This window comes from Labeo rohita, chromosome 22 (genome assembly GCF_022985175.1).
Source record: "Labeo rohita strain BAU-BD-2019 chromosome 22, IGBB_LRoh.1.0, whole genome shotgun sequence".
In the NCBI taxonomy this organism is placed as follows: domain Eukaryota; kingdom Metazoa; phylum Chordata; class Actinopteri; order Cypriniformes; family Cyprinidae; genus Labeo; species Labeo rohita.
The window spans coordinates 24,226,110-24,242,315 of record NC_066890.1 but is presented as its reverse complement, the minus strand read 5'-3'; the positions used below and the strand labels follow the sequence as shown (position 1 = coordinate 24,242,315).

Below are 16,206 nucleotides of genomic sequence, written 5' to 3'. Positions count from 1 at the left end.
TGGAAGTTACCCAAAGTTCATGAGTTCACTTAAGTTCACTGATATGATCCAGTGAAAATCACCAGTACTGCCCAACAGAATACACATGAGACTCTCAATCTATGTTAAGACATCCAGTATTATAACAATCAACATTTTGATCAGTCTATTGATTGCTGTTGTGACCATACATTATATGTTTAAGTAAAATAATATCATATTGAGTAAAATAGCATAATATATTTTGAGAATACACAATACTATATAATTGTGAGAGTTTGATACTGAAATGTTCTCATTGGTCTCTTTTAAGTCTTTCTTCATATGTTATAGGGTCAGCTTTTATTTTATCCCTATAGGTCTATGACCTTTATTTTGTTGTCTTAGGTGGCATCTTAAAAACAGATAAAAATGAAATCAATTAATATAAAAGTAATATAATTTAGAAATAAAAATAATATCATAATATAAATATAAGAAGTATTGTAATATATTGTAATATAAAAAGTATTACACAATACACAGTATTACTCTCGCAATCCATATCAATTGTACTTTGTAACCATAAATGTCATTTCCACCACATGCTGTCATCTCCACCACAGAGGGCAGTGTGGTGGAAATGACTGTGGTGGAAATTGCATTTCTGTAGTTTTTTGTAAAAAAAAAAAAAAATGGAAGACAGCCAATATCTCCTCTACTGTATGTACAGTACACAAATATTTTATGAAAAATTACAGTGTACTGTACAGACATTAAGGGAGATGCTGGAAGTACTGTCTAAGCCAGGCGAGATAGTGGCAAAATATATTCAGTCAGTCTGCCACTAGGCATTTACTATAGTCCTGTAAACATGAATTTAAACGAATTATTGGACTTTGCTTTGTACCGTGAGGTAAATTTGCAGATGGTCCCTAAAGCAGCCAAGTCGAATATGCAGCAAATATCAAATCTAAAACTAACGTTACCGCACTTAAAGATGACAGAACAGCACAACATTAGGACAACAGAATAAGATGACAGGAAAGATAATAGTAAGGACGACAAAACAGGATGGCAATAAGGATGACAGAACAGGATGACAGAACAAGACGACAGTAAGGACGACTGTCATCTTGACAGAACAAGACGACAGTAAGGACGACAGAATAAGATGACAGTAAGGACGACAGAAAAAGACGACAGTAAGGACGAGAGTAAGGATGACAGAACAAGATGACAGAACAAGATGACAGTAAGGATGACGGAACAAGACGACAGTAGGGACAACAGAATAAGATGACGGTAAGGACGAGAGTAAGGACAACAGAACAAGACGACAGTAAGGACAATAGAATAAGTTGACAGTAAGGACGACAGTAAGGACAACTGTCATCTTGACAGAACAAGATGACAGTAAGGATAATAGAATAAGATGACAGTAAGGATGACAGAACAAACGACGGTAAGGACGAAGAACCAGAAGACAGAAAGAACGACAGAACAAGATGACAGTAAGGACAACTGTCATCTTGACAGAACAAGACGACAGTAAGGACAGCAAGGACAGTAAGGATAACTGTCATCTTGACAGAACAAGACGACAGTAAGGATGACAGTAAGGACAACAGAATAAGATGACAGTAAGGACAACTGTGATCTTGACAGAACAAGACAACAGTAAGGACGACAGTAAGGACAACAGAATAAGACAACAGTAAGGACGACAGTAAGGACAACAGAATAAGATGACAGTAAGGACGACAGAATAAGACGACAGTAAGGACAACTGTCATCTTGACAGAACAAGACGACAGCAAGAACGAGAGTAAGGATGACAGTAAGGACGACAGAATAAGACGACATTAAGGATGACAGAACAAGACAACAGTAAGGACGACAGTAAGGACAGTAAGGACAACTGTCATCTTGACAGAACAAGACGACAGTAAGGACGACAGAACAAGACGGCAGTAAGAACGACAGAACAAGACAACAGTTAGGACGACAGAACGAAATGACAGTAAGGACGACAGAACAAGATGACAGTAAGGACAAGGACAACAGAATAAGATGACAGTAAGGACGACAGAACAAGACGACAGTAAGGACAACAGAATAGGATGACAGTACGGGTGACAGAACAGGACGACAGTAAAAACAACAGAGAAACAGACGGCAGGACGACAGATTAAGACGACGTCAACAGACAACAAGCATGTCAACATAATTTACCTGAACAAGTAGGCAATGACTGTAGACAAAGACAAATGTATAGTACAAAGCACAAAGCAGTCAACTCTTTTTTGGCACTTTTGGAACCCCATAGAAGTAAATCAGGAAGTTTAAAACATTTTCCAGGCCATATTTTTGTTAAAGGCAGAACTGGTTAGTATGTAAGCTGTAAAGTTTCATCATCCTTATGAGGCGGTTCTGGGCGAATGAACTTCTGGTTATGAAAATGATGTGGAAGTTTCCACGTAGGTTTACATGACCCACATGAGATGAAGCACATTTAACTTAACACAGGCTATTTAGAAAGTGATTCTACCGTGCTAGTAATCACATACACACTAGATTTTAAAAACAGTGTGTCAATTTAGAATGACATGAGTGTGTGCAAAAAACAAGAGTACATTAACAAGCAAATTATTATTTAATTATTAAATTAAGTTGTTTTTCTCTGAATGAATTATTGTTCTTTAACATGTCTTAAACTTTAAATAATGAAAAAACAAAAAAAATACATGTTTTTACATGTAATACTTGTCTTTGCTCCTGAGCAGGATACTGCATGTTGCAAACGGTTTCACCTGAAACAAATAAAATGCTCACACACAAACACACAAAAAAGTAATAATTTAAAGTGAACCAGTAATCCGATGTAAAATGTTTTGTTTTGTTTTTTTTCTTAGTCAAACACATAATCTTAAGGTATATCTTATTAGTTGGGATGTTTCCACCTTAGCATGGATTGGTGGTTGAATGAATATCTGTCCAATAAGATGTCATTTGATTTGAGTTGGCTGTAAGTATTGCTATCAATCCAGAATAGTAACAGCGATTGTACTGTGGTGGTGTCACCACAAACTGTTCAATATTTGGCGGTTTGGTTGGGACGATACCCAAATGCTCCAAACACATGCCAAGATATGCATCCTCTATATATATGGGCTTAAAGTGCTTCGATTCCTGTAGAAATTTCTGCGGCAGGTCCAGAGATATGATGTAACACATGCCTAGAGGATAAGGAGGATATGTGTCTTTGGGGTACACATCGTAGGGAAGGAAAAACTTGTTGAACGGATTTCGAATGACAGGGCTTGCATACCACACTAACCCGGTCATATAGTTGGTTGGTACTGGGTTCAGACTCACAAGCATATTTATTAGGTTGTTCATGTTTATAAGCACGTCAGCATCCACTTTCATAGCAAATGACGCCTGTTGACAATTCATGCTGAGCCATTCCATCATTATCATGGTTTTAATGGTCAGATTCTTGTAGGAATCCAGGAAGTTGCTCTGGAGAAGGTCTTGGTACTGCTGGCTCTCATTGCGGAGTTGCTCCTGCATTGTTTCTTCATCGTTTCCACCGTGTAAGCCCAAAATAAACAGCACCACCACCACTTTGTTCCCAACAACCTTATCTCTACCCCACGTCCTCCTAATGCCATTGCGTGCCTCAGCGTCCCCAGGAGGCACTGGGACTATAACCACCAAGAAGGGCTTTTGCTCTTCACATATTTTTGGCTGGTCAATGATGAATTTGTATTTTCGGGGATAAGCCACATGGTACAACCCTGGTTCTTCTTGTACAGGATCCTCACTTTGTGTGTTTGTGCTTTGTTTTTTTGGAAGAGGGTACCTTTGTGGTTCTTTCTGTTTTTCTCCTTTTGTCATAGGGTTATAATAGAGATACAGTAGTAGTAAAGCAGTTCCTGGAACCAGGACACAAACCAGCAACCACTTCTTACTGGACATCTGTCTAGACGAGGCACAACTGAAAGAGAACAAAACGACAGTGAGTCACAGACAAGTAAGTGCCCAATAATTAAAAAAAAATTAGGTCAGTAAGGACAGTAAGGACAACTGTCATCTTGACAGAACAAGACGACAGTAAGGACGACAGAACAAGACGACATTAAGGACAACAGAACAAGATGACAGTAAAGGCCACAGAACAAGACAACAGTAAGGACGACAGAACAAGACGACATTAAGGATGACAGAACAAGACGACAGTAAGGACAACAGAACAAGACGACAGTAAGGACAGTAAGGACAACTGTCATCTTGACAAAACAAGACAACATTAAGGACGACAGAACAAGATGACATTAAGGACGACAGAACAAGACGACAGGAAGGATGACAGAACAAGACTTCATTAAGGACGACAGATCAAGACGACAGTAAGGACAGTAAGGACAACTGTCATCTTGACAGAACAAGACGACAGTAAGGACGACAGAACAATACGACATTAAGGACAACAGAACAAGATGACAGTAAAGGCCACAGAACAAGACGACAGTAAGGATGACAGAACAAGACGACAGTAAGGACAACTGTCATCTTGACAGAACAAGACGACATTAAGGACAACAGAACAAGACGACAGCAAAGGCCACAGAACAAGACGACAGAACAAGACGACAGTAAGGACAACTGTCATCTTGACAGAACAAGTCGTTGACAGAACAAGATGACAGTAAGGACGACAGAACAATACGACATTAAGGACAACAGAACAAGACAACAGTAAAGGCCACAGAACAAGACGACAGTAAGGACGACAGAACAAAATGACATTAAGGACAACAGAACAAGACGACATTAAGGATGTATTGGCGGACTTTCCCGCTTCTTGATGTGTTCTACACCGCAGGAACTAAGAACATATTTAGTTCTAGAAACTCAGATTGGTGAAACTAAAATAGCTCATAAGAGTACATTAGCGACATAAGAGTACGCTGACTGGCTGAACGCATACGAAACTGGCTACCCAGCATTTTTAAAAAGCACAGTAAAAATATTTGCTCCACAAACATGGAAAAAACTGCTACTACTCTTAGCTACTCTTCTCTGCAAGTGTTGTGTTCTTTTCTCAGCCTCGATGATAAGTAACACTGCAAGTTGTCATAGGAGATTTAGTCAGATTTTCATGCTTTTTCAATCGTGTAAATTGTGCATTTACATTCTATCTTCATTATTACGAAACTCACGACACACAACAAAAACAGCTCAGTTCGCGGTCCGAGATTCACCAGTTGCTGACATTTGTAAATGTCATGAATAAAGACGTCACTGTCGGACGCTTTATAGTTCCTGCTGCCAATGTGAATCCAACTAGGAAAATGGCCTAGGAAATAAGGGGAGAACAGGGGGGAAACTGGTCCTCCAGGAACCACCATCCTGGGTAGTTCCAAGAACTGAGGTCTTAGAATTATGTGGTGCGAAAGCACTCCCAGCTCCTAAAATATTGACGCTTGGTCAGGACTCCTTTAGCATGCTCATAAATGTGTAAATATTGTAATATAACTAAAATTGTTATGACTGTTTACATTAAAAAAAAAAAACAACAAGTGGCGCCAAAGGGTCCTGACCAACCGTCAATGTGTAAGAGGTTGGGAGTGCGAATGTGTTGGAAAGCACCAGTGGATTGCAGGTTGAATGAATATCTGTCCATTAGCAAGTCGTTTGTTTTCTATTTATCACATTACATTGTATGTTTTTTAAATGTTAACTGCTTCACTTCTAACTGGCTTCTAACATGCTCTTTTAGTCACGTAAATTGTGCGTTTACATTCCATCTCTGTTACAGGTCAATAGCACTGTAAGGATGCCTTTTGGTGTCCTGTACAAAAATTATCATTTTTATTACTCATTTGCTATGATAGCTGAGTGACAGCTTTTAATGATTTTTAAGGGAGTTTATAAATGAGATATTGATTTAATTCAACAGTTAAATAAACAAGAAGTTAATTTTAAGAGACTTACATTGTCTAACTAGAACACTATTGCCTGATTTTGCTCGTTGTCAAAAATAATTCGAAACAAGCCACAACTGAGCCTCTGCGCATCTCCATTCAAACAGCGTTGTTTCGTTTATGAATGAATGTGCATTTTTAAACAAATCTAATGAGTCAATGATTCAATTTCCCATTCATAAAGACAGTCACTTGCTTTATTCCTGAATGAATCAGCCGTTCAAAGGAATGAAATGAATGAATGATTCAGTAATTAAATCAGTGACTTGCCACCACCTACTGGCAGTTTTAGTATTATTCTTAAAGTATTTTTTCAGTTATTTAAATCATTTAATATTTCTATATTCAAAATTCTATATTTAAAACATTCATCTCAACATGAATTTGATTGCACTCATGCCACCTCTCAGCTTCATTAAACATGTAAAAAAATATGCTTACAAGCTATTTTTTGTGTTATTCTGTGCCACCTCTGTAGTACAAATTAATTTTGTCAATACTGATTTCATTTGATTGGTAACTTCTTCTACTTGTTCTTATTCTGTTGGTTTAATCAAAAATTTTAAAAAGCTTATAAAATATAATTTTGTGAAAATTTGACATAAAAGATGACATACGTTTAATAAAGTTAGAAAAAATGCCATTGCAAAGGTAAAAACAAAGTTCCCCTGTTAATCACTTTAACACGAGGCACTTCAGGTCAATAGGGTAAAAAAAAAAAAAACGAATAGTTATCGCCTTACTTACCCAGCTGATTGATTACATTGATAATTGCGAACAATTTGGAAGACAAGTTTTCTAAAATGTTAGGTTTGATTATGCAAATGAGGCATTATTTAATTAAATATGTGCTAATTTGCATACATTTGTAGTACAAAAAGCTGGATAAAGTTAGTTTCAAAATTCTTGTTTAATTTTTTTGACATATTAGAGTCAAACGTTTTTACAGAGGGACTTTTGGGTATCTCATTTTTGTCACTACATAATTCAGAAAATACTTAGAACAGAGAAAACACTATATTTAACCATTTTTGGGGGGGAATAGAATGTTGTATATAATCAAGCAAATTATACATGAACAAATCCCTCTGTAAAAACCTTCACGATATAGACAGAAATAAAAATATAAAGTTTGGTGTGTGTAAGTGCTACTGAAGTGAAGATAAAAAAAACTCATTTTGAAAAATATGTACTGTAATTGAAAACTATTGACATAAAAGATGACGTGCTATAAAAGAAACACTTAACAGTGTCTTTTGGATGTTTTCTTTCCACTAGTCTAAAAAAACAATTTATGAAAAACCACAAAGAACAAAAACTCTTGACATGTGCATGAAAAAACAATGTTTTTACCTTCAGTGTCTTCCCTTAAGGAGTCAAATATCACCTCGTAATGGGAAGGCTAATATTTGATCAGATTGATTAGAAGGTGCTCCTGAAATTTTGACTGTGCTCCTAAATGTTTTAAGTTAGGAGCACATGTGCTCCTAAAAAGTAAAGCACAGAGCTGTGGGCTATGGCTTTGAATTAATTAAATAAATCCACACATCTTACTTTAAATGCAGGTAATTTCAGACATATCTTGAGCAGTGATAATGAAGCTTGCATTCTCTTCTCTTCAACACACTATGCAAATGCATTTATTCTTTCACCAGACCAGCCTGTTACACCAGAAACACCAGTTCCTCTAATAGCCACTGAGAGACTCTACACCTTTAAAAGTAAGTAGGTCTTTTGATGTCAGATCAGATAAACCTTTCTCCCACTACGCTTCCTGACAGCTTTCATCTATCTAGTGATAATAAATATTGTGATAAAAATCTTTTTTAAAAAGCTACAAAAAGAAAGATGGCGGCATCATGTTATTTCTTTTCCACAGAGATTGGAAGGTCTATTAGTAAAGACTGTTTTACTAGCACGTTTCAAATTCCTATCCACCTTATTTTTCCCGTACCTTATTTTTCAGGGCCATTTGTAAATTCTATGTGTCAGGCTTCCGGCCTCATCCACGTCCAGCTATTTTTAGCTGTACAAAACAGCTTGTTTTGCTGTGTGACATTGCAAAATATTGTGTGTTACCATATTATTTTAATGTATCATCATTATTATGAACACACTGTTTGGAGTGCAAACAGTTTTACCGTTTGTTATTCTCGTTATTTCCCTATAGCGATTAATGAACTGCAAGTCTATCCCATAGGCTTACTATGGGATACGCATTAAGAAAAAGAAAATTAAGAAAAAAGGATACGATTCAGACGTGCAGATATGGGGAACTCAATGCTGCTACGTGTCCAAATTGTTGAATATTAACCATCTTCAATAATAACCAAATTTGGGTCACTTTGCATATAGCTTAAGACACTGTTAGGAGTTAAAATATTTTTACAGCATTCCAGCTGCAGTTAAAATACATTTCATGCCTCCTAGGGAAGTGTAGTTCCACTGTATTCACATAAGCAAACAAAGGTTTGCCTAACCTGGATTACGCACTATCATTTCCTCATGTTATAACATGTGAAGCACAGTCATAGATCAAGTAGTATCAAGCACTGCTGAAAGGCATATTTAGCAAAATCACTAATAGTACCTTAAACCTTTAAACATTTAAGGTCTCTCACATGTAAAATGGTTAACCCTGGGTAATCTTTTGTTTTCCATTACTTAACATTTACCTGGAGTTAACAAGTAATCCTAGTCTTTTATACTCTGATGTGTCACACTATACATTCTTAAATCCTGGATTACTGGGTGTTTTTTTTGCTTTGCATTGCATATTTGTAATGTCAACAGTCATGACTGGAAGAGCACAAAATCACACTTGGTTTTCAACCAATTCAATTCAACAATTTGGACATGGAGCCACTTTGAGATCCCAATGTCTCTGAGAATGAACTACGTAAGGCCTTAAAGAACAGGTCGTATGGGTTTTTGAAAAATATATTTTTTGCAGTTTGTAACATAGATATCCTTCAATATAAACAGTCTGCAAAGTTGTTAATCAAAAAAAGTGCATGATAAATAAAGACAGGGCTTGACATCAAGCATTGACATGTGCTTGTCACGTCAAGTAAATCAGTCATTCACTTGTCCAAGTAAAAAAGTTAATTTTTTTTTGGCGTAAATATAATCCATTCTGAAGCAATAGTCTCATCACTGCACTATGAGGTCTTACTTTAATCAGCATATTTGTAATATTTGCCTTAAATTGATTTCTAGGACACGTTTTCCAACTTTATGAAGGGCAATATTTTCCTAACCTGCTCTTAAAAAAAAAAAGAACTTGTTCGATATAATGTTTATACGCGGAAACGAACGTGGAATAAAAAAGCGATAACAGTTCTACACGGACCATTTACCCGCTCGGTTTAAAGTTCAAGGGCACCGCAGCGCGAGCTCACTAGCACAGATGCGTTTACGCGCTTGGTCAACACATGCAAACTGTGCAAAAAGATACACATCATCAAAGTCAGGCAACACAAAACCTTTGTTTTCAACATGTTTTTGAAACAATATCAATCATTACAACATGCAGAATATTTTTTTGGCCATAATGCACAACTCTATCAAGAAGTAAAACAAAGTTTCTTAGGAAACTAAATCTAAAATCCTAAAAGTTACTGGCATGCATAGAAATAGCACTTCTATAAATCAGTGGTATGTTCTATGGAACTGTTTTGATAGGGGCAACAAGTTACATTTCCTGCTTTTAACATTATTTGCTCTTCATACATTCTTCACTTGTGAGCTCTATGCAAAGTGACCCTCACTGAAAACTGATTAAAATTTAACAATTTGGACATCGAGTCACATAAGGAACTTCAAATCACTGAGACTGAACCATACAGGGGCTTAAAAATGTGTACTGTACTGTAATTTGGCACCACATTTCAGGTGAAAATTGTCACTTTGACTCCCCATAACAAAATATAGATTACTCAGTAAATACACATCCCTGACATTTAATATTTTGTCTTTCTTCTTCATTCATGCATTTGTTTAACTAGAAAAAACAAAGATCAACGCTTGATGTCACTCCATTCAAAGTAAATAAGAGGTGTTGATACGGACGCTCGCTTTTATCAATGCAGGTACTGCACCAGCTAACGTGACTGTAAGCTGATCACAAAAAAAGGCGCAGAGAAACGCCATTACAAAGAATGGCACATGGGTGTCAATTACATCTGGTTTAGCTTGTAAACGCTGATGTCTAGCAGGTTGCTGCAACTAATTCTACTGAAGACTGCCATTGTCAAGCTGTAAACTTACACCTGCATTTTAGACTATCCACCCTATCTCCCCTAAATAGTATTGAAATTTACTAGTATCACATAGAATTTAGGGTGCATAGTATGCACATTGAGATGCAGACATAGTTTCTAGTAATCCTGAAGACCTTGATTGGTTGGATCAGGTGTGTTTGATTAGGGTTGGAGCAAAAATGTGCAGAGCTGTGGCCCTTCCAGGAACTGAGTTCGATGCTGCGTTCACACCATATCGTAATTACCATAATTTCAAGACGACAACATGTGACGTTCTACTCGGAGCTGTTCACGTCCTCAGATTTGGAATTATGCTTTTCTATGGCAACACTATCAACGCCCAAACTGAGACTACGTTGGTCAGGTGGTACAGCGGTCATGTGGTACAAGTCGTAGCTCTTAGAAGTCTCCCAGTTCACAAGTTGTAATTACGAGTTCTACGAGGATGTGAACGCTTTTTACAAATCGGAATCTCGAAATTACGGGAATTCCGATATGGCTTGAACGCACCTTTTGACCACTGGCGTATAGGGTGAACCCAGGTGTAGTTGTATACTTTATCATACAGCAGTTTGTCATTGGTTTTGTGTTAAAATGTTACCCTAGACCAGTGGTTTTCAAACCGGTCCTGCGAGCATGCCCAACAATACACATTTTGTAAGTCTCTCATATCTGACACACCCATTTCAGGTCTTGCTGTTTCTACTAAGCTGATGAGTTGAATCTGGTCTGATGGATTGATGGAGATACAAAAAAACATGCAGTGTTGGGAATGCTCGCAGGTCCGGTTTGAAAACCCGAGAACACAACACCAGTCATAAGAGTCAATATTTGAAATTGAGATTCACACATCATATGAAAGCTGAATGAATAAGCTTTCCATTGATGTATGGTTTGTTAGGACAATATTTGGTTGAAATAAAACTATTTGAAAATCTGGAATCTGAGGGTGAAAAAAAAAATCTAAATATTGAGAAAATCACCTTTAAAGTTGTGCAAATCAAGTTCTTAGCAATGCATACAACTAATCAAATATTAAGTATTGCTATATTTAGCAGTAAGAAATTCACTAAATATCTTCATTTAACATCATGATTGTTTGGCATAAAAGAAAAATCGATCATTTTGACTCATCTAGTTTTTTGCCTATTGCTACAAATATACCCCGTGCTAAAAATACTAATTTTTATACTAAAAACAAACTTTAAAATATGCTTCTAAACACAATTTCCAAGTGTTTCAGCCAGGCAATCAAAGACACCTTTTATCCTTTATTGTCAAAGTGAGACACCTAGTTTTTAAACAAATTACTTAGATGTAAATGTGGTATTAGTTCTAGGAAGTACGAGTATAATACCAAAACAACTAGCTAACAAGCTATTTTCAGATTAACATTACGCACGAACTTATCCATATAACCTAACCTGGAGCTATTAATTGCAGTTTTGCTTTAACACCTTAATAATATATCAAAAAACCTGACGTACTATTTCAGCAAAAGTGAATTTTCTGCTTTAATTCTCACATTTCTCGCGATACTAGCTAGTTCTAAACGCCGTCATTTTTTTTAAAACCCCACACCTGTTTCTTACTTACCACTGTACGCTAAAGCACGACAAAGTAGTAGAATATGAATGAAACTCTCGAAATGAGTAAAACAAACGTATCCGCTTACATCAGACGGGGTGAAGACAGCAACACCTGACGAACGCCTCTGAAACGCGTTTGTGATACGTGATGGCTGCGTTGCGCTCCCCCTGTTTCGACAGCCAGTTCCAGCACTTAAAATACAAATATCCAGAAAAGTATCCCAGTCGACGTTCATGCCTGCAAACAAGAGCCTTCCTGTAAAACAACAGGTGTTTCCCGCCCCCAGCCACACCCGAGCTCGGGTACCGCTCTTCCTCCTCAGTATCGCCTTCTCGGATATTGGACACCTATTTCTTTTAAATGCATTTAAGTGGAAATGTGAATCTGTATATGTATAATATGGAATATTCTTACAGTCGCGTTCTGAGTTTTTTGTTGTTGTTGTTTGATTGTTTTGTTTTGTTTGTTTTTTAAATCTTCAAATGTAATTTATTTTTTACATTTAGCTCGTAATTCTTGACGGATGTTAGTTAATATCAGGTCACAACAATTGCAAGTATTTATATAAACTGTAAGATGTATCCTCATTTGTGTCGGTACATTTTTAGTTTACACACTCATGAGAAGAGATAACATAGTTGTTAAACAGAGCTTTGCTGCCTTCTAGTGGCTCTATGCAATAGCTGATTAAAATCCAAATCCCTATTCTGAGTTTATTTTGTCGCAGCAGGGTATTACACACACCTGTATATGTAATTATATTATAACCACTTATGGTGCATTGACTGTCTGGGTATGGTGCATGTTTGGCATACTTTGCAGGAAGCACATTTCCTTTACCACGAATGATTTAGTCAGCTCTCAAACCCCTATTTATGTTTTCGAGCCAAGAATTCATGCATGATGCATAATATCTCCATGGACCTTTACAATCAACGATAAGTAGTGTGACAAATGGATTTTTCTAAAGGCATGGTTTACCCAAGAATGAAAATTGGCTGAAGATTTTACTCACCCTCAGACCAGCTGCACTTGTGTTTTAAACACTTGTTATTAACATGCACCACATTTGATGACATTAAAGATAAGTTTAAAACATTGATCTTACTGTTGTGTGTTTTTGCAAAGCCATTTAAGGACCTCTTTTTTAAGGTAAGTGGTTGCAAACAATTTATTTTAGCTTAATTTTAAAAAATGTGAAAGTTGAAAGTTCAACAAAATGTTTATTTAAATGTTGCTAAAATAAATTGATTGCAACCACTTACCTTAAAATTTAGTAAATTCAATGAATTTTCTTTTTTCAGTTATAAACAAATAATTTAAGAGGAAGTAACATAATTCAGTAGGGCTGAAATTACTATTATTTTTATACTAAGGTAACTAAATAAAATTGATTAAATTCAACTAAATGTGTTTGTTTAAATTTAGATCAAAACAATTGATTGCAACCACTTACCTTAAAACAAAAAGGTAGTAAATTCAATGAATAATTTTTTTTTTTTTTTTCAGTGGATATATATGAGTTTGTTTGTTGAGATTTGGAGAAATTTAACGTAAAATCATTTCAGTCATCAAGCAGCTGATGAAAACACAATAATAAGTAAACTTGTAAGCAGTGTTTTACTTGTGCATATTACTCTTTTGATTCAGACAAGATGACTTTTTTTACTGGAAAAAGCTATATTTTGGATAGAGAAGTTTAAAAAATCTTAATAATGGATGCAGCTTTTTGCTTCACAAGATATTAATTGATGGACTGGAGTCAAATAATTACTTGTGGATTGCTGTAAGGTTTTTATAAGCTGTTTGGACTCTCATTCTGACGGCACCCATTCACTGCAGAGGATCCATTGATGAGCAAGTGTAATGCTAAATTTCTCCAAATTTGTTGTGATAAAGCAACAATTTCATCTTTATCTACTCTAATTATCATTTATGGGTGAACTGTTCTTTTATGTACAAATATTCCATATTAATATGAGGTCATTAAATCTGTATGCATACTGTTTTAGGATGCTAGAGTATGTCTTTAAGCTGTTTTTTTTTAGTTATTTTTATTTAATTTCTTTCTTAAAATATGTTCAAGTGTGTACATTTCAAAATATATATTTTATACATTTTTACAAAAATGTTTACAAGTTTATGTTCTGATTGAGTTGGTGTTCATTTACGTAAAAGCTATAAAAGGTGAGTTGTAAAGACGGGGCTGTTTTACATTTCAAATTTAAAGAACAAATGTATCGTTCAGGATGCAAATGTATCAAACAATACTTATCAACATGGACACACAGCTAACAGGTAAAACAAATAAGCTGCTCTTGTAAAACAACCATTAAGCTAAAACCTGTAACTATGGAAATTTTCATTTTTTTACAAAGAAATTTAGACTACAAGGGCTTTTCAGCAGGGTCTTTTGTCTGAGTGAAAATCCATCCAGTAGGAAATCAGCTGAGTCTGGCTGTTTGTAAGTATTGCTATTCGTCCAGAATAGTAACAGCGATTGAATCGCTGTGGTGGTTTGACCACAAACTGTCCAATATTTGGTGGTTTCTTAGGTGCGATTCCCAAATGCTTCAAGCACATGCCCACATACGCGTCCTCGATAAAAATAGGTCTGACGTGCCTTGAAATGTGAAGGATCTTCTCTGGCAAGTCCATAGAAAAGATATAACACATGCCCAGAGGATACGGAGGATATCTGGATTTAGGATACACGTCATGGGGGATATAAAACTTGCTGGATGGATCTCTCAAGACAATGTTTCCAGACAATACTAGGCCGGTGATGTAGTTACGTTGTAGTGATTTCAGACTCAAAAGCATATGTAATAGGTTCTTTATGTTGAGAAGCACATCAGCGTCCACTTTCGCTCCGTAGGACGCCTGTGGACAATTCTTGCTGAGCCATTCCATCATCACCAAGGTTTTGATGGTCAGATTCCTGTAGGAATCCAGGAAGTTGCTCTGGATAATGTCTTGGTACACCTGGCTCTCATTCTGGAGTTGCTCCTGCAGTGTTTCGTTAGCACTTTGTGAGCCCAGAAGAAAGAGAACCAGCACCAATTTGTCCTGGACAAGCTCCTCGCTGCCCCACGTTATCCTGATGGCGTTACGTGCCTCGACGTTCTGCGGGGCCACAGGGACGATAACCACCACAAAGGGCTTTTGCTCTTCACACTTCTTTGGCTGGTCAAGGATAAATCTGTAATTTTGAGGGTAAGCAACATGGTGGTTCCATGTTTTTTTTGCCATTTTCTGCCACTTTCTTGTTTCGAGGGTAGTGGCAGTGAAATACAGCAATAAAACATTAAGAAGGATGAAGAGACCAACCAGTAGCCAACTCTTACAGAACATCTGATCGAGGCTGAAAAAAAAAGAAAATAGAGCTTTCGTTTTGAAAAAATCTTGTAGCTTTAATTTTCTATTCAAATTTAAATTGGCAGTACAATAAATAGTCTTTTGTTTTCCACAGACCTAAGAAAGACCTAAGGTTGAGTACATGATGACAAATTATTTTCGAAGTGGGACTTTGTGGCTGAGTTGATAAAATGCAAAAATGCAGTGCTTCTCTCAGGGAACAAGCAAATGATTTTGACCATTGTGCTTAGAAGCTTGAAGGTTCTTCACCAAAATTATATTACATTTCCCTGATGCAAATTCAATACCTTCTCCTCACTAAGAACTCAAAACCAAAGATACACTCTAAGAAAGGTTCTTTAAACATAGTAACAGTTTTATTTTAGGACATATTAGTTAGAACCTTAGTGTCAAAATTTAGAGTTCTTCCTGCCTTTTGTGTTTTAAATCTGTAACTGCCAAAGCCACTTTCTATATTGATTTTCTGGGGTTTAAGCAGGTTTAAGAGGAGAACAGAATGGAAAGATCCCTGTGGATGAATAAACTTCCTAAAGACCCACGTCTTTGTTCTCTCCACTTTAGCCCTGATGCCTTTGAGGCTTTTAGTAGACCACAGCTACTAAAAGAGCTTACAGGTGACGATGGATATAAGCATAGGCTTAAACCAAATGCCGTACCATTGAGTCTAAACAGCCACGATATCGAGTGAAATCCGCACTGAGAAACTCCTTCGCTGTCCGTGGCGTGACAAGCGTCGGCATGTTTACATCCTGCCAGGATGGCATCTAGCATTTCTCGTCTCTGCTGTTTGTAAGCTCTCTCAGTAGCTGTGATCTACTAAAAACCTCAAAGTCATCACGGCTAAAGTGGAGAGAACAAAGACGTGGGTCTTTAGGAAGTTTTATTCATCCACAAGCATCTTCCCATTCTTTACTCCTCTTCTTATCTCCTTAGTTTTCATTTATTAATGTATTCAGCTTGTTAGAGCGCTGTCATTTGGTGTTTTAAAACACCAACAACAATGTTAATAAATAATATATGGTAAA

General features: G+C 36.6%; 2 protein-coding genes across 2 annotated transcripts; both read right to left on the bottom strand.

The window, feature by feature from the left end:
• Nucleotides 1-16: 16 nt before the first annotated feature.
• On the bottom strand, nucleotides 17-11,877 carry b3galt11 (beta-1,3-galactosyltransferase 11). Its single transcript, XM_051094203.1, has 2 exons — nucleotides 11,810-11,877; nucleotides 17-3,961 (listed from the first exon to the last, which is right to left on the bottom strand). Exon 2 carries the CDS (start codon nucleotides 3,940-3,942, stop codon nucleotides 2,923-2,925), a length of 1,020 nt encoding a protein of 339 aa, XP_050950160.1. The 5' UTR covers nucleotides 3,943-3,961; nucleotides 11,810-11,877; the 3' UTR covers nucleotides 17-2,922.
• A 2,326-nt stretch (nucleotides 11,878-14,203) lies between these two features.
• On the bottom strand, nucleotides 14,204-15,055 carry LOC127153375 (beta-1,3-galactosyltransferase 2). Its single transcript, XM_051094439.1, has one exon. It carries the CDS (start codon nucleotides 15,053-15,055, stop codon nucleotides 14,204-14,206), a length of 852 nt encoding a protein of 283 aa, XP_050950396.1.
• Nucleotides 15,056-16,206: the final 1,151 nt, after the last annotated feature.

Coding starts and splice junctions, on each gene's coding strand:
- b3galt11 (XM_051094203.1), bottom strand. CDS start 3,942: ATGTCCAGTAAGAAGTGGTTGCTGGTTTGTGTCCTGGTTCCAGGAACT.
- LOC127153375 (XM_051094439.1), bottom strand. CDS start 15,055: ATGGCAAAAAAAACATGGAACCACCATGTTGCTTACCCTCAAAATTAC.